The 23,671-nt window shown below is 30.3% G+C and overlaps 1 protein-coding gene across 1 annotated transcript in view; it reads left to right on the top strand.

Moving 5' to 3' along the window:
- Positions 1–2,148: 2,148 nt before the first annotated feature.
- Positions 2,149–23,671, top strand: part of Mitf (transcription factor Mitf) — a 137,103-nt gene continuing 115,580 nt past the window's right edge. The window contains exon 1 of the mRNA XM_075362896.1: positions 2,149–2,492. Coding sequence (XP_075219011.1) covers positions 2,314–2,492 — 179 coding nt within the window. The 5' untranslated portion in view covers positions 2,149–2,313. The remainder of the gene's footprint in view (positions 2,493–23,671) is intronic.

Raw genomic sequence — 23,671 nt, 5'->3', positions numbered from 1 at the left:
GACTTAAGAGACGATCATTAGCAGAAGGATGTACAAATCATTTTGAATCAGTGACTGACATTGTCTTTTTCCTTCTTTTGGAATATTACAACTGATGGAACTTCCTTATCAAAATGCTAAATGAATCTGTCTCTTATGTTTCCGTATGCACTTGTACACTCATGCAGCCAGACAACAGCAGTCTTTCTTCATTGAAGAAAGACTGCTGTTGAAACTTCTTTGCCATTGAACTTAACACTGCACAAACCAAAATTCTTGCTAAACATGTAAAACTAACATTAACTTTTAACAAACCTGGTACTCTGTTGAGTAAATTAAAACAACTGATTAAACTTTACAATCATCTGATGTATTGATAACAATCTATATTGTCAATCTGTATGTTGTATCATGGAAAGGAACTTTGTAGCCTCTCTGTACTAGAGGAAATATAACACTTCTTTGAAAATTGACACAGCTGTAGCTTGGAATATTAAGTAGGGCTTTAACTATTATATCACAAAATAGTGATACAAAATCTCTATTATTTTAAAGTTGACAAGGTATTAGTAAAAGTGATCCAGTAATTTTTGCAAGGTAGGAAGCAGGTTGTTATGATAAGTGATAAACAATAAATGGTTTTGGAATTAAGCTAAGGAAACCACAGGTCAATTGTGGGAGGATCCTACTTTTTTTATAATAATATGCATATATTTAAATGGATCCTGAAAGCAACATATACATGTAAGTTAATAATACAATAAAAGGTTTTCTAGAAACAGAGATGCAGAAAGACAGTCAGTTGAAGAATGCTTTAATAAGACTAAAACCTAAATAAACCTCAGCAATTTATGAAATAAAGAAAATGCTAAAAGGATTGTATTAACGTTTAACAACACAGAGCCATCCAAAAGTATGAGTTCTCTGGGGCTTTGTTTGGATATCAAGGAGAGCACATACATATCAACTTAAAAATAATTGTCAATAACAATATTTTGAGAAAGATGAAGCCAGTGTTTAAGAAGGAGTCTGATAATGATGCATTGTTTTCTTCCATTCTCATTTCTTCTGTGGGACTTCTCTTTACAGGATTTGTTTTTATACTTTAAGAAAGTGCTGTGAGTCAGACCAAGAGATTCTTTGTCTGGGTCATGAGGTAGCTATAGGAAATGTTTCAAGAATAGAATTATGACTATACGGTATGTTTATTTTCCAGATATTATTGCAATAAAAAATAATGAAATGGAATCAAACATTAACAACCATGTCCATGAACAGAACAAAGGAGAAAAAATAATTTTATAATTAAATGTGAAAGAACAAATAGGATGCAAAGAACACAAAAAATTCAGCTGTTAAATAAAATGCTATGCAGTGTGGAATAAACAAGTGAGCATTTAAAAAAAAAATAAAAATTTAAAATGACTGTATCCACATGGAGTCATTTTTGATTGTATTTTGTAACAAAGAATGCATCTTATAGTGTGAAAGTTTCTTGACTGATGCACATTTTTCAATGATTTTTTTTTCTGTTTTAAATGGATATAATTAATGTATTCTATTTTAATTACTTTAATATTAACTTATTACTTTTTCTAATGTTAACGATCATTGAAAAATTGTATTTTTGGAGTGATGTAAATGTTACGTTCACATGTTATTTATGTTTGTTCATATCTTTGAAAATTTAACACTTCTGACATGATGTATCCAACGTTTAATTAAGGTGAATTAAGAATAGATTATTTCTGTTTAATAGTTTCCTGAAAAGCACCAAGGATAAGGCGGCTCTATTTCGGGTTTCAATGGATTTCTTTGGTTGCTCCCGTCATTACCGGTGGTTTTTGGGGATTCGGTGGGCTGTGTTGATGACAGAATTAAATAAATAAAGCGTTGTGGTTAGCAAAGTAAAAAGTAATGTAAAACTATGTTGTTTTAAAACTTCATATACAACTAGTAACTACTCATGGCTTAGTTTACAATAACATTACATCATAGTTAAAAATAAACGTTTTAGTTTTTTCGTAGAGATGATGAATCATCCGTAAAATACCAACTTAAATTATTTATGTAGATCTTGACTAATTAATCTTATATTATCCTTCGTAATTCTCCACCTTTGAATACGATTTAAAGGTAACATAGGCGAGAATAAATGCGAAGCATTAAGAGGACAGGAAGCAGCTTTTGAGCAATCATTATCAGTTAAATTATTAGATAAGATGTGTTACAGTTCGACCGGCCTGACATGACGTCTACTCGCGGTTGGCTGTCAGCTGGTTGAGTGTGTACATATTGCTCGCTGAGTGGTTAAGTTTTCCTCTATTGTGTTTGATGTTAACAATTAACATGGATGAATCGGGTATTGATCTAGAATATGATTTTTATAAATTTAACAATGAAGGTTTCGATTCCGACTTTATGAACGATGATATTTCTCTACCGAACAACTTCTACTCGGATCCGGGCATGGTGTATTACGAATTAAAATCAAAAACAGTACCCGAAGACAGGTAAACGTAATTCACAATTTGTTACTTTTGTTGATATTCCTGCAGTCATTTTTTATCATTTCATTGTTGCTATTTCATTCTGCTCGATTTGATTTTTGGTCGGTTAGACTTTGGCAAGTTAAGTTTTCAGGTTAGGTTGCAACAGGTTTGTGGTGTTTTTAATTTTCTTTATTGTGTAACTTGAACAAAAATGGTTAAAATTGCAAGACTTGTTTAAAACTATAATTTATTTGTAATATCCATTTTCAAGTGAAAGTAAATGATTTTTCTGTGATGGAATGAGTTTGTTTAGAAATTATATGATTACAAAATAATCAAGATGATTCTACAATTAATATAAAAAATGATGTATTTTTTAATGAAATTTGGTACATATGGGTAAACATTTTCCACAAAACAACATAAACATTCTTAAAATAAATAACAATAAGAAAAATGTATGTTTTAAAATTTCCAAATTGTAATTATGCATTAACTGTTAGATGCCATTTGTTTAGTTTTGTTAAAAAGATTACTTACAATCCTTATTATTTGCAGCTGAATTCCTTATAAACTATTTTATTACAATATTGTGGTATATTCTGTATTGCTTTAATGTTTATAGACGAATTATAAACTTTAACAAGGACTGAAGCTAATGCTTGTACTGCAGAACCTCATTCCATCAATTTACTGCTGTGTTTGTTGCTATTGTAAATGAAATGAAATGATTTTTAACATTTTAATTACAATCTACAATTTAGTTTGCTCTGTTATTTACTGCCATTACAGTATTTAAGCTAGTACCATGTAGTTATTCGAATGATCATTTTCTAAAATTAATTGCACATGCTTCCTTCCATGTGTAAATATATAAATGTTTATACCAATTCATGTTGGACATATTGTACTGCCATACTTGAAATGCCGGGCTCCAAAATTTCAAAGTAAACTACTGGTTTACACTATAGGCGACATCATTAATAACAATGTTGTTATCACAGATACAGCATGGCACCTCGTGGATTCATGTTTAGCAGAGATTCAGTGGTGGCAACATGTCATGGATGATGCTTTCAAAGAGATTCTGTGCGTTTATAATGACTTCTGGTCTCCATCAATCAGCCATTCACCTAAGTAAATGCCAGAAAACAATTTAGTCTCATATGTAGCTAATGGAAACAATCTTAAACTGTACTTAAAGGAAAAAATGATTGACCCTCCACTCCAGCTTTTATGTATCTGGTTGGTATGATAATTTCTGACCACTATTTCAATAAAATCATATTTTTATTCTGAACACCTCATTTATTAAAATTGTTTTTAACAATCAATTGTCAAGTGAAATTGTCACAGAGTCAAACCAGAGATTTTTCATTTAGTAATTAAGTCTGAAGAAATAATTTTGTAAAAAATTTTATCTCCTACATTATATATATATATATATATATATTATTTTTTTAAATTACTATTTATTATTAAATAATAATGTACTTACTTATTAATATATTAGAAAAACAAGATTTAAACATTCTTTACGTGGAAATATATCTAAACCAGATGCATGCTCGCCTACAGACAGAAAGAACCCTTATACAATAGAATTAACCTATTTAAACCATCTCAAAGAAACAAGAAGATGTATAAACATAATAACCACAAAAAATAAATTTTACAAATTCAGTGTAAAATACATTAAGCTTAACAACACATTTGAACAATATGAAATATACAAGTGCAGAAAACTAAAAAAAAATTAAACCTATACAACACAGATCAAGTAATTTGGCCACACATTAAATCGATTTTCTAATAACTTCAAAATGAGTGCCATTAACACAACGACACTGTTACATTTATTTCAATAAAGAAGAAACTATATCTTATTTCCAAAATGGTCTTTTGGAAGCATATTTTCATGTGTTTAGAAGACAAGTTATTTTGATTAATGTTTAAAACACATTTCATCCTCTGATCTATGATATTAATCATAATTACATTACATTGATATTAATTAGCAGATTTTCTGCATTTGGCCTCAAATATTACCATGAAAATTTCAAGCTTTTAACCGTATCATTAAAAATATTGTTTGTTTTTTTTTGCGTGGATGCTTGATAGTAGGTCAATTTTTTTTTTTTTTTTTGTCTTCAGTCATTTGACTGGTTTGATGCAGCTCTCCAAGATTCCCTATCTAGTGCTAGTCGTTTCATTTCAGTATACCCTCTACATCCTACATCCCCAACAATTTGTTTTACATACTCCAAACGTGGCCTGCCTACACAATTTTTCCCTTCTACCTGTCCTTCCAATATTAAGGCGACTATTCCAGGATGCCTTAGTATGTGGCCTATAAGTCTGTCTCTTCTTTTAACTATATTTTTCCAAATGCTTCTTTCTTCATCTATTTGCCGCAATACCTCTTCATTTGTCACTTTATCCACCCATCTGATTTTTAACATTCTCCTATAGCACCACATTTCAAAACCTTCTAATCTTTTCTTCTCAGATACTCCGATCGTCCAAGTTTCACTTCCATATAAAGCGACACTCCAAACATACACTTTCAAAAATCTTTTCCTGACATTTAAATTCATTTTTGATGTAAACAAATTATATTTCTTACTGAAGGCTCGTTTAGCTTGTGCTATTCGGCATTTTATATCGCTCCTGCTTCGTCCATCTTTAGTAATTTTACTTCCCAAATAACAAAATTCTTCTACCTCCATAATCTTTTCTCCTCCTATTTTCACATTCAGCGGTCCATCTTTGTTATTTCTACTACATTTCATTACTTTTGTTTTGTTCTTGTTTATTTTCATGCGATAGTTCTTGCGTAGGACTTCATCTATGCCGTTCATTGTTTCTTCTAAATCCTTTTTACTCTCGGCGAGAATTACTATATCATCAGCAAATCGTAGCATCTTTATCTTTTCACCTTGTACTGTTACTCCGAATCTAAATTGTTCTTTAACATCATTAACTGCTAGTTCCATGTAAAGATTAAAAAGTAACGGAGATAGGGAACATCCTTGTCGGACTCCCTTTCTTATTAGGGCTTCTTTCTTATGTTCTTCAATTGTTATTGTTGCTGTTTGGTTCCTGTACATGTTAGCAATTGTTCTTCTATCTCTGTATTTGAACCCTAATTTTTTTAAAATGCTGAACATTTTATTCCAGTCTACGTTATCAAAAGCCTTTTCTAGGTCTATAAACGCCAAGTATGTTGGTTTGTTTTTCTTTAATCTTCCTTCTACTATTAATCTGAGGCCTAAAATTGCTTCCCTTGTCCCTATACTTTTCCTGAAACCAAATTGGTCTTCTCCTAACACTTCTTCCACTCTCCTCTCAATTCTTCTGTATAAAATTCTAGTTAAGATTTTTGATGCATGACTAGTTAAACTAATTGTTCTATATTCTTCACATTTATCTGCCCCTGCTTTCTTTGGTATCATAACTATAACACTTTTTTTGAAGTCTGACGGAAATTCCCCTTTTTCATAAATATTACACACCAGTTTGTATAATCTATCAATCGCTTCCTCACCTGCACTGCGCAGTAATTCTACAGGTATTCCGTCTATTCCAGGAGCCTTTCTGCCATTTAAATCTTTTAATGCTCTCTTAAATTCAGATCTCAGTATTGTTTCTCCCATTTCATCCTCCTCAACTTCCTCTTCTTCCTCTATAAAACCATTTTCTAATTCATTTCCTCCGTATAACTCTTCAATATATTCCACCCATCTATCGACTTTACCTTTCGTATTATATATTGGTGTACCATCTTTGTTTAACACATTATTAGATTTTAAGTTATGTACCCCAAAATTTTCCTTAACTTTCCTGTATGCTCCGTCTATTTTACCAATGTTCATTTCTCTTTCCACTTCTGAACACTTTTCTTTAATCCACTCTTCTTTCACCAGTTTGCACTTCCTGTTTATAGCATTTCTTAATTTCCGATAGTTCCTTTTACTTTCTTCATCACTAGCATTCTTATATTTTCTACGTTCATCCATCAGCTGCAATATATCGTCTGAAACCCAAGGTTTTCTACCGGTTCTCTTTATTCCGCCTAAGTTTGCTTCTGCTGATTTAAGAATTTCCTTTTTAACATTCTCCCATTCTTCTTCTACATTTTCTACCTTATCTTTTTTACTCAGACCTCTTGCGATGTCCTCCTCAAAAATCTTCTTTACCTCCTCTTCCTCAAGCTTCTCTAAATTCCACCGATTCATCTGACACCTTTTCTTCAGGTTTTTAAACCCCAATCTACATTTCATTATCACCAAATTATGGTCGCTATCAATGTCTGCTCCAGGGTAAGTTTTGCAGTCAACTAGTTGATTTCTAAATCTTTGCTTAACCATGATATAATCTATCTGATACCTTCCAGTATCGCCTGGCTTTTTCCAAGTGTATATTCTTCTATTATGATTTTTAAATTGGGTGTTGGCAATTACTAAATTATACTTCGTGCAAAATTCTATAAGTCGGTCCCCTCTTTCATTCCTTTTGCCCAGCCCGTATTCACCCACTATATTTCCTTCCTTGCCTTTTCCAATGCTTGCATTCCAATCTCCAACTATTATTAAATTTTCATCTCCTTTTACGTGTTTAATTGCTTCATCAATCTCTTCGTATACACACTCTACCTCATCATCATCATGGGCGCTTGTAGGCATATAGACGTTAACAATCGTTGTCGGTTTAGGTTTTGATTTTATCCTTATTACAATGATTCTATCGCTATGCGTTTTGAAATACTCCACTCTCCTCCCTATCTTCTTGTTCATCACGAAACCTACTCCTGCCTGCCCATTATTTGACGCTGAGTTAATTACTCTAAAATCACCTGACCAAAAGTCGCCTTCCTCTTCCCACCGAACCTCACTAATTCCTACTATATCCACATTTGTCCTACCCATTTCCCTTTTTAAATTTTCTAGCCTACCAACCTTTTTCAAGCTTCTAACATTCCACGCTCCGACTCGTAGAATGTTATTTTTTAATTTTCTGGTGACCCCTTCCTTAGTAGTCCCCACCCGGAGATCCGAACGGGGGACTATTTTACCTCCGGAATATTTTACCAAGGAAGGCGCCTCCATTATTGTTATGTGAAAATGCAGAGAGCCACATTTTCTTGGAAAAAAAGCAGCTGTAGTTTTCCATTGCTTTCAGCTGCGCAGTACTCAGAGGACTGAGTGATGTTGATACGGCCGTTTAAGTCGTCCTGACTCACGCCCCTAACAACTACTGAAAGAGCTGCTGCCCTCTTTCAGGAATCATTCCTTAGTCTGGCTCTCAACAGATACCTCTCCGATATGGTTGCACCTTCGGTCCAGCTACTCTGTATCCCTGAGCACTCAAGCCCCCTCACCAACGGCAATTTAATAAAGGTCAATTTAATAAAAAAAATTACTGATTAGAAATAATTTATAAAAATTTAAATATTATAATAGATTGTGTAATTATAATCCAATGAATTACTTCTCAACTGAAGGGTTTTGTATATTTCCATTATTTGCCTCTGTATTTTGTTATAGCTGTGATGTGTGAAGTTCATGGGGTATAGTGAGGTACTAGTGAGTTGTTTTCTCTGAGAGTAATGATTTTCACTATCAGTGTATGGTGAATAGTGAATGAATATTTTCCATGTAGAGCTGAATGTAATCTGATTTTCAGTGGACTTTATATGCTAATATGCAAATAACACAGTACAGAAAGTACTGGGGATCCTTTTCATTCTCTCCACTTTCCATCTTGAATCTGGAATTAAAAATGGATGTGCCACTTTGAGAAGTAATTTGTAGCTATTGTCATGTTATTACTGTTTTGATTATGGTACTTAACAAATTTAATTACCCTTTAAATTAAATTTTTGAAAGAATAAATAATTATATTTGTTGCATTTATTTCATCTTTGAGCTGAGTAAGTTTTAAAACGATGATTAATATTGACTATCACAAAATTAATGTAACTACTTACGAAGGGATAAAATATGGTAAAAGAGTTTTTATTTTAACTATATCCACCCAAAAATTAATTAAAAATGGTTAATATAAAAATTCTAAGAAAAAATATAGATTCTTTTTAATTTCAGCAAGCTAATTTATAAATGTTTTTACTGAGAAATAATTAGACTTATGTTCGAAATACTTAAGTTTTACAGTAACAAGTTGCTTGTTGGTCATCTAAATTTTCATACAAGATAAACAGTCTAACAACACTTGTAACACAGGAAATTTATTTCAACCTGTAATACACAGGAATTCTCAGGAAATTTTTATAATAGTATGTAAAGATTTTATTATTTGAAAAAGAATGTAACATCATATTCTACCTATTTTGAGAGATTCTAGATTGAGAGAGAGGGAGACAGTCAGTGAGATAGATACTGGTGGATCAATTGCCTTATTCTTAAATAAATCTACAGAATTTCTGTTGTAATTCTCCATTGGTAATCTGGGCTATTGTCAAAATTTCAGATCAGTTTATTTTTACCCTACATTTCAATTTTTATTTTAAAACATCACCTAATGCTTTGATTTAAAACAATTTCAATGTTTAATAGGCTTCTGACATAGTTAATATTCAGAATTTTTTATCAAAAGAGATTTAAAAAGTAACAGACCTCAGGGATCCAGATGCTGATGATATCTGAAAATGATTCAAGTGGATTTAGAATCGGTAACAGAGGTTTGATTTTAGATGAGTTTTTTTATAATTATTACGATCTCTATTTAGAGATCGGTAATTATTTAGTTGAGGTGCCTCACCCTGAAATCACAAAGAAACGTATCAAATTGTAAAATCTTTTGAAATGTATTTTGTGGTGGAAATGAAGTGTCGGAAAAGTAGATGTTTGAATATTGATACACTCGATAATGCAGATTCTCACCGCCGGATAATGTAGAATTCTTTTTTATTCACTACACAACTTTTATTATTTATAACTTATTCATTACATTACATTACATTGTTGTCTGCTATTCTCACACGGCGTCTAAGTTTTCTGAGTTTTCTTTATAGAATTTATAGTGTTCAGTAAGTAAATAGAGTGAACTATAATGGATGAAAAAAAATCTGCTGGACCTGAAATGTATATGTAAAAATTGTGAATTTACATTTATTACACTTATTGAATTCTCTCAGTCGGTTGATAATGTGAGACAATTTTTTTACAATCATGGCATTTTGCCGAAACGCAGACAATGTCGATCGTGTAATAACGAAATAAAGCTGAATGAAGATCGACACATTTTCCGTTGTAGAAAACGCTTTCGTGTACTTAACAAACATAAGAAATATGAAAGTAAACAGTGTAACGTAACCGTTTCTTAATACGCCGATACGTGGTTAGCCACCGCTAGGTTAGTATTACCTGTTATTTTACGTTTCTCCGTAATATGGTGTGTAATAAGCCACCTCGGCAAGATATGTTGTATAGTAAGCTAAATTTATCGTCTAGTACTGTAGGGTAGATTGGAGCAATTATTTTCGGGAAATTTGTTTTGAATATTTGTGTACTAATTCGAAAAAGGTTGGAGGAGTAGGCAAAGTTGTAGAAATCGATGAAGCCAAAATCGGTAAACGAAAATATAGCCGCGGCAGAATTGTAAATGGAAATTTTATATTTGGTGGAATACGAGACACAAAAGAAGTTTTCATGGTTCCAGTACCAACACGTGATAAGGAAACTTTGCTCCGCATTATAAAGGACTATGTGCACCCAGGTATTACAATTATTAGTGACTGTTGTAAATTTATGATTGTTTAAAAACAGGAGGCTTCCAACACTTAACTGTGAATCTTACATACAATTTTATAGATCCGGACACTGGGGCACATCCGCAGACAGTCGAACGTCAATGGAGATAAGTAAGAAGCAATGTGCCGCGTTATGGAAATTCCAAACACCATTTCCACGGACATGTGGCCGAATTTTTATTATAAAACACTATTTCACCATTTATGGTGAATTATCAGTGAGATACACATTGATTCCGCAAATCGCGTGTGTGATGATTCTGCAGAATTATCATCGCAATCTGATTCAGATTAACAATTTCTAATATATTTTCATGTTTGTATCTTTAAATATAGTGTTTCACTATGAAATAAGTATTTTTTTTTCGGTACTTACGTATTAACGCCACCGCAGCTACAGCTTTATTTAAAAACAAAGTAGTCAATCGGATTTCGATGGAAAATGGGCCGATATAGAGTTTAGATTCAAAAGTCTCTTTCTTAATTTTAATAAATGGTTAAAATTTATTTATTTTATAAATATAATTTAACCAAACTTAACCTACGCTCGCTTCGCTCGATAACCTTGACTAATTAACAGGAGTGTTTTGATTATTTAAATAATAAATAATTGCAATAATTACTGAATTTATTAAATAAATATTCAAAAAATTACGGTGTTAATTAGTCAAGGTTAGCGAGTGTAGGTTAAGTTTGGTTAAATTATATTTATAAAATAAATAAATATAAATAACCATTTATTATAATTAATAAAGAGACTGTTCATTTTCCACTGAAATCCGTTTGACTACTTCGTTTTTAAATAAAGCTGTAGCTGCGGTGGCGGTAATACGTACCTTTTTTCGATTTTCATTGTGTTATTTGTATCACTATGTAAATTTTTTACTAATTTTTTATTTTCCGACCCCCAAAATACATCATTAAATAAATAAATATTAATTTTGAATGAATTTGATGTGTTTTTTGTGATTTCGAGGTGAGGCACTTAATAACTAAATAATTACCAGAGATACATTTAGTTGATATCAGTAAGAATAATCTTCCAACAATCTTTCTAATACTATGTTTGAAAAGAAATTATGAATTTTGTAACGAAATCCATTATTTTTTCAATTTATTTAAAGTATATTTTTAAAGAGTGATAAAACTTTATAGAATATGGTTCAACTTAACAAATGCTATGGTTAGTCATTTGAAAGATCATGGTATAATATTAAACATAATGTAATGTAATCCTGATTTATTAGAATAGATTATGCCAGATATGAAATTCCACTCAGTATATTACAATTTCTATGGTTTATTGTAATGTTTTGGTTATTCACTTATAAATGTGTATTTAAAAATGGTAGTAACCAAGAAAATGTACACATAGTTTTACAAAAATCTGTGATTATCAGGGAATCTCAGTCACAGCTTTTGTTAGACTTCTGTGACAACTTTTCAAATCACAGTTTTTATTTATCTAATTTTATTTTTTTTTACATGTAGGCTGTTTGTTAAATCTTTGGAAAACCTGATGAGGATGGGTTAAATGGGGGATGTATTAAAATTTTACCTGTGTATTGTATAATTTATCTTGAAGTAATAAAAACAGAAATGTCATTATACATAAAATATTTGAAGAAAGCACCCCCATCCAAAATCAATATAGAGCATATTTATTATTATTCTTAAAGTAAAAAGGAAGTAAATAAAATAGACTGGAAAATAAATAAAATAATTACACTTCCATATAATTCTGTTCATACAGCTATGATTTGTATAAAGCTTTTATCATAAAATCATGTCATGCCTTTTTTCATCAGTTCTGATTGTACCACACCTTTCGTTAAACTGTCTTAACCTTTCATTCACTTCTTCAAAGGCTATAACATGTAGCATAAAAGTTTTAATTGTTTCACCTGTTTTATAGTTTTATTCTCTAAAACCAATGTATATCAAACTGAAAACGAACCGCAAGATGCCGTATAGGCTGTCTTAATAAAGGACGTTCTAAAATTTTACAGATGCATGCAGCTATTGTGAGTGTAATTCTTCTGTGTTATGAAGTCACACTGCCTCTACCTGTCCCATTTTTGCCTTAGTTTCATGAAAATTAATAAAATTGCATAAGTATTCTTATATAGCTTTATTATGAACAACATTATGTTTCGATTTATATTATAAATGTTATCAGAAACGATTATCTTCTTTAACCGCTTGTAAATAGGTATAATTAATATAAATTATATAATATTGCATAAAGCCTTACACCATTTCTTAATGTTTATCATCTTGTTGGTATCACAAATACAGTTCATTAGTTGGTTTACAAAAAATATAAATCTCATGTGATTTATAGTTAAAATTATTTTAACAACACATATTGAGCTTAGTTTTTGCAAGTTTGAAATTTTAAGTGCGGTAAATGTTGATTTTGTTTTGTTCTACTAAACGTGAAAAAATAAATTTTTTGTCATTCATATGAAATTATGACCAATGTGTTAGTTAGAGTTTTCCTATTAAAATGAAAAAAAACATATATATATATATAGCCGACAAAAATCTACTTTTTTGAAATAATTCAGCATTAAGAGTTTAACAAAAAGTTCAGCTTTTTCTTATAAAACAAGGGACAGAAGCTTTGTGAAATTTTCTCAGACAAAGCTCCTTAGCCATTATATCTAATTGTAGGAAACACTTGAAAAGCCCTTGGGTTAGATTACTGACTGGAGCTCTGTTTGTCCATAGTCAACAGTTTCTATGTTGAAGATAAATATTTGTTGAGAGTAGATAATTTTTTTTTTTTTTATTTAAATAATGGTTCACTATTTTTATTCAACTTTAATACATATATTTGAAAATAGCTGTTTTTTTAAGTGATTTAAAATCTCTTTTAATTTCAGTATTAATGTAATAAAAAGTAAGTAATGTTATGTAGAAATATCATGTCAAGACATCACATATTTGTCTATGAAAAAAATATGTTTCAATTTGAGAAACTTATATATATAGTAAATGCTTACAAAGTAAAGGTTGGACTGAAAAGCAGCAGCTATCTTCAGACTTTAAAGAAACTCATTACCAAAGGAACAAGGAGGATTATTTTATATGATGTTGAGAGAATTGGTTTTATACCTGTGTGTAATGTAATTATAAAAGTAAAATAATGGAATAAAAAAAAAAAATTTATCAAAAACAAAATTACAAGCAAATGAACATTGAAGATGATAATATTTAATATATATATATATATATATATATATAATGTAAATCAGTACAATAAATTACAATTATTATTAAATTGGCAGATAAAGATCCTTTATTCCTTTTTTTCCTTTGAAATGATTTCCTCACTCTCACTCATACATCCATAAAAAAATGTAAAATAAAAATTGTGATTTTATACATAATCGCATTAATTTGTTGAGCTTAATAATAATAATTAACCATTTTATGGTATTTGTTATTAATTGTTTAAAACATCAGTAGTAGTGGTAGTAGTAACAATAATAATAATAAAATAACAGCGCATAATTAATATACTAGATTTGCTTACTACAACTGTAATATTCATGTAGCAAAATTATAGTACCAGTAAATAATTATTGATTACAATGTTTTATCTGAATAGTATTGAATTATTATTTTCATTCATCTCACAATACTGTCATGATAAACAGACCACTCATTATAGTATTTGTATAAAAATCCTCTATTAAGAGATACTGTGTGTTTTATGTTATGGATTTGATGCTGATTCAGCTCTGCTAAGATAATTTATATTTATTATTATTATTATTTATAAAGTAAAAAATGGTAAAAATGAAAAAAGTAAAAAATAATTGCAAGTGTCAGGAATACATGATAGACAGTCTTAACAAAAACGTTTGTAATTTCTTTGGAAAATGGTTGATCGTAATCAAAATGGAAACACCGATTTTAATAATTCGTTTCACGACATTCATACTTTGTAATTTATATTATTAATGTTCGTTTTTCAGACCGATTCCATTCATTATTTTTTTCCGGAATTACTAGGATGTTTAAATATTTTTTTAATTTATTAGATTTAACGATGTAAATATTGGATTGAATGAAATTTTTGATTAGGTAAATTGAATTTAATTTAACATTATTATTTAAAATATTTTAATAAACTATTCATGCAGAATTATTCTATAAATCATATTTGTGTATTTGATGTAATATTTAAATTTTTTATACTTATTCAACTATAAACCTGTTCTTAAATGGCGTGAAATTAACTGTTGGAAAAAATCAAATAGGCTTATCTATAATTAGTTATACAGATTCTTGTTCAGAGAACGTTTAATGTTAGAATAAATTGATATTAGAATGAGATCTATAACATTTTTTGACATTACAGAGGTAAGCTTCAAGATTGGTGACAGTGCTTATAAATGCTTCTTCATATAAGCATTATATAAGCACTAGCAATATAAGCACTATAAGTGCTTATAAATCCACATATGAATAATAACAAAAGTTATTATTAGATTTCTGTATATGGAATCCAGTTATTTACTTTCAGTTACAGAAAATGTAAACTATTTAAAGCAGTTCTCACTAATCATCTTACTATCCAGTATATTAGAATAAATCGGAGTTAGTAATCAGTAACTGTACTACCAACCAATAGAACTGATTATCTTGTTAATGTTCCTCTAGCAGCGTGACAATGTTACGAATAATATGAGTATGTCTGCTGTCTGTAACAAACCATACACAGTTTGTTTGATTTCTGTGGTCTTATTTCATACCAGCTTCTTGTTATTACAAGTAAATCATAGGTATGTGGTTTTTAATTATTAATTTTAATTAGCTCATTACTAAACAATTATTATTGACTTATGTACACAGTATATTTAATTTATCATTTTTAATATTTTTTCATATTGTTAATCATTTAGAATTGTTATGGATCGGTTATAACCACCATTTACAAAATTACTTCTGAAATTTATTAATTAAAAATGTGTTATTTTGATCAAATAGGGAAGAATATCATATAATATATATTTTATAGTCTTTATTTATTATTATAAAATAAATAAAGGAATTTTATTTATGATATTTTTTTCTTGTCTGATTAAGTAAGCCTGTAACAATAATTAGTATTGGTAAATATCCCTACATATATACATGACTACTATTTCATTACTAGAAACGGATATAATAACATTACTTACTACTTTATGGAGCGATGCCGATGCTGCATTGCCTGCCATCTGTTCTGAAGTGTGTGAACTGACAACTATACTTCCAATTGTCAGAGCAGTTTAAAAAATATTTTCAACTATGAGCAGGTTAGCTAGAACTCTTACGTAAATTTTGTAACCAACTTTAAGAGGCCGATTCCTCTGTAATTACTGAAATTAGATTTTTTACTTTCTTGTGTCTGGAAACTACCAGTATTTCTTTCCAATCTCTTTCAGAACTTGTATTTGTATCCAGGAGTGGTTAAAAATCTCAGTAGTTTTCAAGTCTCAGTACTATCTGAATAAGTTTAGTCGGCAAAAGAATAGTGAAATAGTTTCACATATGAATTCCTACAGTCTTTCTGTTATAGCTGTCATCCGATATATTCATGATATGTGTCACAGAATTGTAGAGGATTAGTGTTTGCCTTTCATGTGAGAAGTGGATAGTTCACAGTCTGGTCAATAGAGTTATATTTAAACCTTGTCACCTTGCATTTTATCTTTTCGCGGCTTTGTCTTCCCAATTTTTCTATTACTAGAACAATTTTGATAGAGTTGGCGTACATTATTTTGCCTTAAAAGAATATCTCCTTAAGTAACTAGAGTTTTGATCCAATGTCACTACCCCTGTAAACTCTCACATCCTTAAAAGATCTCGCTTAATTTTTCATTCATTCTTAAGAAAAAATTATTGATAAACCCAGTCTTGTTGGTAGTAAGTGTTATTAGTAATTTTAGCATTATTCCTTCTATTCTATATTTACTCATTATATCATCCACCATTATGAGAATCATCTAAGATGTGAAGTTTGCCATAAAAATCCAGTGAATAATATAGATACAGCATTTTTTTAACAAGTTTGTTACTTCCTTCTCCTGCACGTGTTTTAGTTTGATATTGTCGTACAGAAGTATCAATATTCCTTCATGAAATTATTTTGCATATTTGTCCATTTAATTCTCCAATTTATTAAGTTTTCTGAGTTTGCTTTATGTATATTGAAGATGCTTTGGTAATTATTTACTCCAGATAATTTGTTCTATTTACCTTTAATTTCTTTTCTCCACTGGATACTGTAATCAAATTGTGGTTAATTCTGCGTAATAATTCCCTGGTAAATGACTTTCTCTCTTATTAGTAACCATTCTATAAAGGTAAAAATTTTACTTAGAAGGATTTTATTTTATTTTTAATTCATTATCAATTTACTATTCAATGGGTTTTATACCGCAGTTTTTTTTTAGTGTGGCTTTAATTATAATAACTTACGTGAGTCTTGCTATTGTTATAAATCATTAGAAACATGGGTAATTGTGGATCACATGTCAGAATTTTGTATTTCTTAGAAATCAATGGTACTTTATTAAATGACAAGTGAACATACGTAAAATTTTATTTTATCGCTGAAGTGAAGTACTTTAGTTATCAATAAATGAATTATTTTTAAGCATATTTATCGTGTGGTTTTTGTAATCATCTTGAAACAAGTTGATAATTGTTCTGCCTGATTATTTACGATTAAATTATCAGTTGTGTCATCTAATTGATGATGTCGTCTGTTAAAAGATTAAAATATTAAACTTATTTTGATTAATTTTATTTTATTTACCTTGAATATTTTTTTGTTATTAGAATTTTTGTTTGATAAATGTGTAACTGTTTTTTCTTTTTTCAGTAGTTAAATGTTTTAACTAAATAATGTAGTTCTAAATTATAGATGTTACAGCATTCTTCTTTTGTTCATTGTTATTTACTCTTAATATTTCTTATTAAATTTCTCATGCATGTTTTTTTATGGGAAAAAAATTTATTTAATATTTTAGGAAATAAAAAGCAGTTTATTGTAATAATCCATTTTTACTTAATTCATTTACCCTAATTTGATGAATAATTTAAGTTTAGTTCTAGACCTGTTGCTTCAATGATTTAATAACGCAAAGCAATTAATTTTATTGGTTGTTTTTTAATGCTGATTTCAAATAGGTTCTTTCATTTTTTTATTGCAAAGTAAACTATGTTGTTTTAAAGATAAGCAATAAATTGTACTAATGTAATCTGTAATGTAGTTAAGTGTAATCAATCGGTTACTTTTTTGGTTTATTAATTTTTTAAGTAGTTTTTCCCCTTTAGTGATATCACATATATATTGCATAACAAAGTTAAACGGTTATCTAGGTGAGGGAACAGATCTAATTATGTTTTTGTCGTTCTACAGAGAGTTAATCTTTTTAAAAAGAGTGTTACAGTTGCTTTTATTATGTGCATTTATTAGGTTACATCTTGATCATTATTGTTCACCACAAATTGTCAAAATTTTTGGATTAAGTAATATCATTATGCAAAGTACATTCATATTCGTTTCTGATATGTTGTTATAATATTTTATTTAGTTGAATTGTTTAATAAATTGAAACTTATCCCTAACAAGTAAATGTAAAAAAAATCTTTTTCATTATGATAACAGTATATATTACATGTAATTATCCAAGTTTGAGATGAGTACAGCGGCAAAGTTTCTGTATTAAAAAATAAAATAAAGCTAATTACAATGGGGAACAGAATTAATTTTTTTTTCCCATAAAGGACAAAATATGTGATCCTAATAGAACTTTTGATACTAATTCAAATAGGTAAATAGATTTTAATCCATCACCCACCATTTTTTTTTTTTTTGATACATAGGTAAACTTTGAAAGAAATTTAAGAAATAACATACATTCTGGGCGCTATTCATCTTATCTAAAATGTAAGTTGAACGATACTAAGTTGTTTTCATAAGTGTTGTGTGCTAAATTGTGTTTACCATCTGACATCTCTTTAGCATCCAACTATAATCTGCTAACATTCTGCTCCCCGTTGTCGTTGTTACCTGTTTCCACGACCGGTGGAAGTATTCCCTGTTCTCGTCACTGACAGCGCCGCGACTGCTCAGAAAGAAATCCGGGTTTGAATCCAAGAAATTAATTTTTAAGGACGTTCTATACCCCCGTGTTTCTATAACATAATTTAGCTACCCTGTCACAGTAGTTGGGGGATGTATGATTTCCTGAAACGTTTTGTATAACGCTTTTTAATGACCTCCACGCTGACTTTTTGACTCGGCTTAACAGTTCTTCGAATTGCCTATCGCTAATCAAATTTCTTATTAGGGGCCGACGAAAATTCCTTCCTCGATTTTAGCGTCGCCAACACGAGGAAATTTTTCTTTCAAATTATGAACAGCTCTATTTTTAACCATCGCCTTAATAAAGTTTTTGAAAAGCCTAATTTTATATGTAATGGAGGTAAAAGAATCATTTCCGAGTTAACTAGAGGGTGGGTGATTTACATTATATAAACAGTTTCCATTCTGTAGAATTATGTTCATTTTGAAGTGCATACTTGACAGCGTATTATTACAGTACACTATTTTCTTCAGAATATAAATCTTGAAACTCCTCTTCCTAACGATTACGAAAGAAATACGGTTTTGTGTCGGTATGGAGAAGATTTTCCTGTTGGAATCGATTGAAGGAGGGTCATATCAAATAAAATATACAAGTAGAAAGAGAACAGTAAGGTTAAACATCTACCGTAGCGGATTAAATGCGTACAATGAAAATCGCTAAGGCTTTGTCGTGTAATACTTCTGTAATTTTTCTGGGAGTAATGATGTTCATTATACAGTGAACACGGAAGGTGATTCTAGCACGACTGAATAGTATCTGCATCATTGCGAAGGCAGTGGGAAACCGCTTAACTCCTCACTTTCCCGGTAAGTCTGGCACGGGATGTTCGTTATTTTTTAAAATGTCTACGCCATTTCTATGATGACTCGTGAAAAGTTGGATTACCATTACGGTTAAGTTATTTAAGATACATTGGTGGAAAATTTAAGCGTATTAGTTTAATTAATTTAAATTTTAAAAAATTCACGAGGAAAACTTTTTCTGTTAAGAAAACGTTTTTACGTATTTATTCCCATTTCCAGCTAGTGTGAGCTGAGCTGATTGATGATGATTTATTTATAGTGACATCCAAGTTTTGTCGTTTACGCAATATGTTAGCATTTAATCTGATTTATTCCAGTTGTACTGTAAGTATACTAAAATTTCTCGTTACAGATTTATCGTAATAACAGAAAATTCTTATTTTCTGGCAAAAGTATAAGTAGTTTATATCATTTCTTCTTACAACGTGCTTTGAATGGTAGATATAGATATAATCCGACGTACAGTTTCGGTGGATCTTTGTCATTGACCTTTATCAACAGACTGTTACCGATGCGGTTTAAAATTAATACCATACTTTATTTTCACACCTGAGAAATTCTTTTGCTGTTGGTTGTGTGTGTGTGTGTGTGTGTACACAATAGTTAAACTATATATATTTGTATATTGTATTGTTTTACTAAAATAGAAATGCTATTCGTGTTCCCATGAGATCTCACATTCTGTTTTTGGCAGATTGTACCCCTCTACTTTTTAATTAGTTCATTGTTATAGCAAGTGTGTTGTTTACTCTTTTTTTCTACATTTCACTTACATTTGTCGGCCTATTGTTGTTCGTAACATGTACGTTCAACTCGTGGCCACCGCTAGGTATTCGGGAATAGTCATGATGTACCCTTAACTTGTTTAAACAGATTACTTTCTATCATTCTGTTTCTCTTACTCGTTGAACAATGAGATTACCGATGTTATTTTTTTTTTGTGAAACACTTTTTTACCAGTTTATTAAATGGCTTATGTGTTTCGAGATTAACATCTCTATAAATAAACTGTACAACAGTTCTTAAGAAAATCTAACATTCTCTGATATGTGTAGCAGGAGGAAAATAAGAGCTAAGCGATCTCCATATATCTTTTTTTGCTAAGCCGGTTATTAAATGGAGATGATACTACGTTATGGAGATGGTATTCAACGACATATCTTTACTTTGTTGTTCATCACAAGGACTGGTTTCGTATAAAACAAAAGCGACTGCTATTTCTTGTACCTAGATAGATGGCTTCATAATTAAAGTAAAGACTGTGACCCGGTAATTGTTAGGAATCTTAGTGTAATATCATGTGGAACTGATATAGAGATCGTAGAATTGAAAAAAAAATTGATTTTCATCACTTCTGTCGCATTCTGTAACAGAAAAATTTGCTGCCTGTAAGGAAACCGTTCAAATTAAGATTTGACTATTTGAAAATTCAAAAAGACAGTAAAGTTATTTTATTCGGTATATTATTGTCGATGGTTTAATAAAGTTTATTGCATTTATTAGTAAAACTTACGAAAAAATTAGTTTCAGTTTATTTTGTATTATTAATTTGTAAAAATTGTTATGATTTCAAATAACAGAAAAAGTCAATTCTTTAGTAATGTTTTGTACGTATTAAATTTTTAATTTTATTACTTTGTTTAATAAGTATTACCTAAGAATGATGTTGATCGGTCTTCAGGCCGATAACCTGGATGGATATATTATATAATTTTGCACTTTATCATGTCGATTATAACATTTGTAAATAAAAATTCTACTGTGTAAATCTATTCTCATCTCATAAATAAATACATTTTTATTCTGATCTGTATATTAAGACACATTAAATATATATCACATCACGTCAATATACGTAAAATAAATTATAAATATAAAAACAAATTATAAGATAAAAAAATGCGTTTAAAAACCATACGAATTATTTAAATATAAAACATATGAAATAATATTAAGAGAAATACATAAGATATGAAACATTACTACCAATTAATTCTGTTAAAAATTATTTTGAGCGCGTATTTATGAACATATTGAGCAGTTTGTAGATAAAAATAGTTTTGTTTTGTTTTTAATTAGTATTTAAATATTCATCAACAAAATAATCTTATTCTCGTAAAAGAAAATCTTTTAATTGTATTTTTTTTTTAAATGGTGGGAATATTTGTCAAATGGTTCGGCAATTTATTAAAAATGGCAACGGAAGCATAATAAGACCCTCTCGTAAGCCGAAGTGATACATTGAGTTATACGAAAACAGTTCTCTTGTCTCTTTTGTAAAATTGGATATTATTTTTTTTTTTAAGAATAAGTGACCGTTATTTTTAGCAAAGATTGCACATTCATAAATTAAACAGAAGGATAATTTAACATATTTCATTTTCTAAGCATAGGTCTACATAAGTCATTCCTACGGGAGCTATACCTATAGTGATCTGACGGGACATTTTTGTTTCTTAAAAACTCGATATGATTTTTTGAGATATCCCCAAGAGATGACATTATACTTTGTACGAGAGTATAAGTAGGCATAATAAGTTCTTAATTATGATAACATGCTTAGCGTTTTGGTAAGGCGCTTCAGAGCAAAACAGTACCGCTTGATTCTGTTACAAACGAAATCATTTCGATCATCCTACGAGAACTTTTCATCTAATAAAACAGCCAGAAATTACGGTTTGTGGTCAATAGAAATACCGTTATGTTTAGTAATTAATATTTCTGACGGTAGTAATCTTTTTTTCTTCATTCACCAGTTAAATTCTAAATTTCTTAAATTTTCACATTCGTTAAGTCATGAAAACAATTACACATCGTGAGGCATTTAGGAGTTTTCTCTAAGCCAATTCCAAATCCGCTCTTGATACAATAACTTAACGATATTCAAGTTAATATTATACATGCTTTTAATATGCGTCATAAAAAAATAAATAAAATAATACGAGAGGTTATGTTTAAAGTAAAGACAGTTTCATTGTAAAAAAAAAAATTATTCTGAAAACTTTATAAATATTTTTTATTTCTTTTAAACTACATTCCTTATACTACTTCTCTATATAATCGCGACATTAATATGACATTTATCGTGCGATACACGAGCTTCAATATAACCTCGTCGTGTTCTTCTGCCGCCAGTCCATTTAGCCACCGATTAACAGCATTTTTAAGTTCATCGTCACCCGCGAATTGCTTACCGCTCAAAAAAATTCTTTCAATTTCCCAAACAAATGATAATAAGAAAGAGCTAAGTCCGGGCTATATGGTGGGTGATCGTAAATTTCCCATCCAAATGTTCTCAGTAAATCCCGTGTCGGCCTGCAACGTGGAGGTGCATTATGGTGCAGCAGGACGTTGCCAATTTTGAATGGTGCGCCGTAACTTACGTAGAGTTTCGCAGTAGGCTTCTGCATTTATAGTCGTTCCACGTGGCGTGAAATCAATCAGCAGTATGCCAAACCGATACCAAAAGACTGTGGGCATCAGATTGCGTCCAAATGGCTGTGGCTTGACCTTTGTCGATCTGGTTGGTGTTTGGGATGACACCATTCACTTGACTGCCGTTTTCTCTCTGGCGTGTAATAAGAAATCCATATTTCATCGCCGGTAACAATTAAATTAAGGAACTCATCACCTTTTTTTGTGTAGCGCATCAAAAATTCCAAAGCAGATCCCGTTCCGATTTTTTTTGTGATGTTCCGTTAAGACGTGCGGCAAAAGTACACAAACCTTTCTGAAGCTTAAATGGTCATGAAAAATGAGACCGATAACAGCTCTTGAAACATCAGGAAAAAGAAGGGCCAAGTCGGAAATTGTTGAGCGACGATCTTTCCTGATTTCATTATCGACGCATTTCAACAAGTCTTCGATGATTATCAAGGGCCTCCTCGAACGTTCTTCATCGTGCACATTAATTCTGTTATTTCTAAACCTTTCACACCATTTTCGGACTTTTTTTTCATTTATTACATTATCACCGTACACAGCAACCAACCGCCTATGAATTTCAACGGGCTTAACGTTTTGATGGTTTTAAAACGTATGAAGTATTTTACAATCGGCGGCAACATCGATTTTCTTGTTCATTTTATAACGTAATAACTCACACGTAATCAAAGATACTACAATACGACATCTTACAGACAAGAATGCAGTGTGTACATTACTAGTGTGGCCATAAACGACACAGGTTCGCCAACCTTAAGGAGAGAAATCTCCCAGCGGTCTTTACTTTAGAGATATCCCTCTTATATTGTGATCAATTTGATGAAGATAATTGATTTTAATACCATAACATCTTGTTTTTTTCCTGCATTATTATTGTAAGTTGCAATTTAGTTTTAAAAAAAAATGTAGAAATTACACAAGAAAATTATTCTGTTTTCAATGTTTTCCCATTAGTGAATTTTAAATATTCTATAGCTTCATTAATATGTTATGTAAAGTATACGTTTTAAGTGATCAGTAACAGAA

The sequence above is a fragment of the Lycorma delicatula genome, chromosome 4 (assembly GCF_047948215.1).
Source record: "Lycorma delicatula isolate Av1 chromosome 4, ASM4794821v1, whole genome shotgun sequence".
Taxonomy (NCBI): Eukaryota; Metazoa; Arthropoda; class Insecta; order Hemiptera; family Fulgoridae; genus Lycorma; species Lycorma delicatula.
Note: the sequence above shows the minus strand (reverse complement) of the source record. Positions and strands in the feature narration are given on the sequence as shown.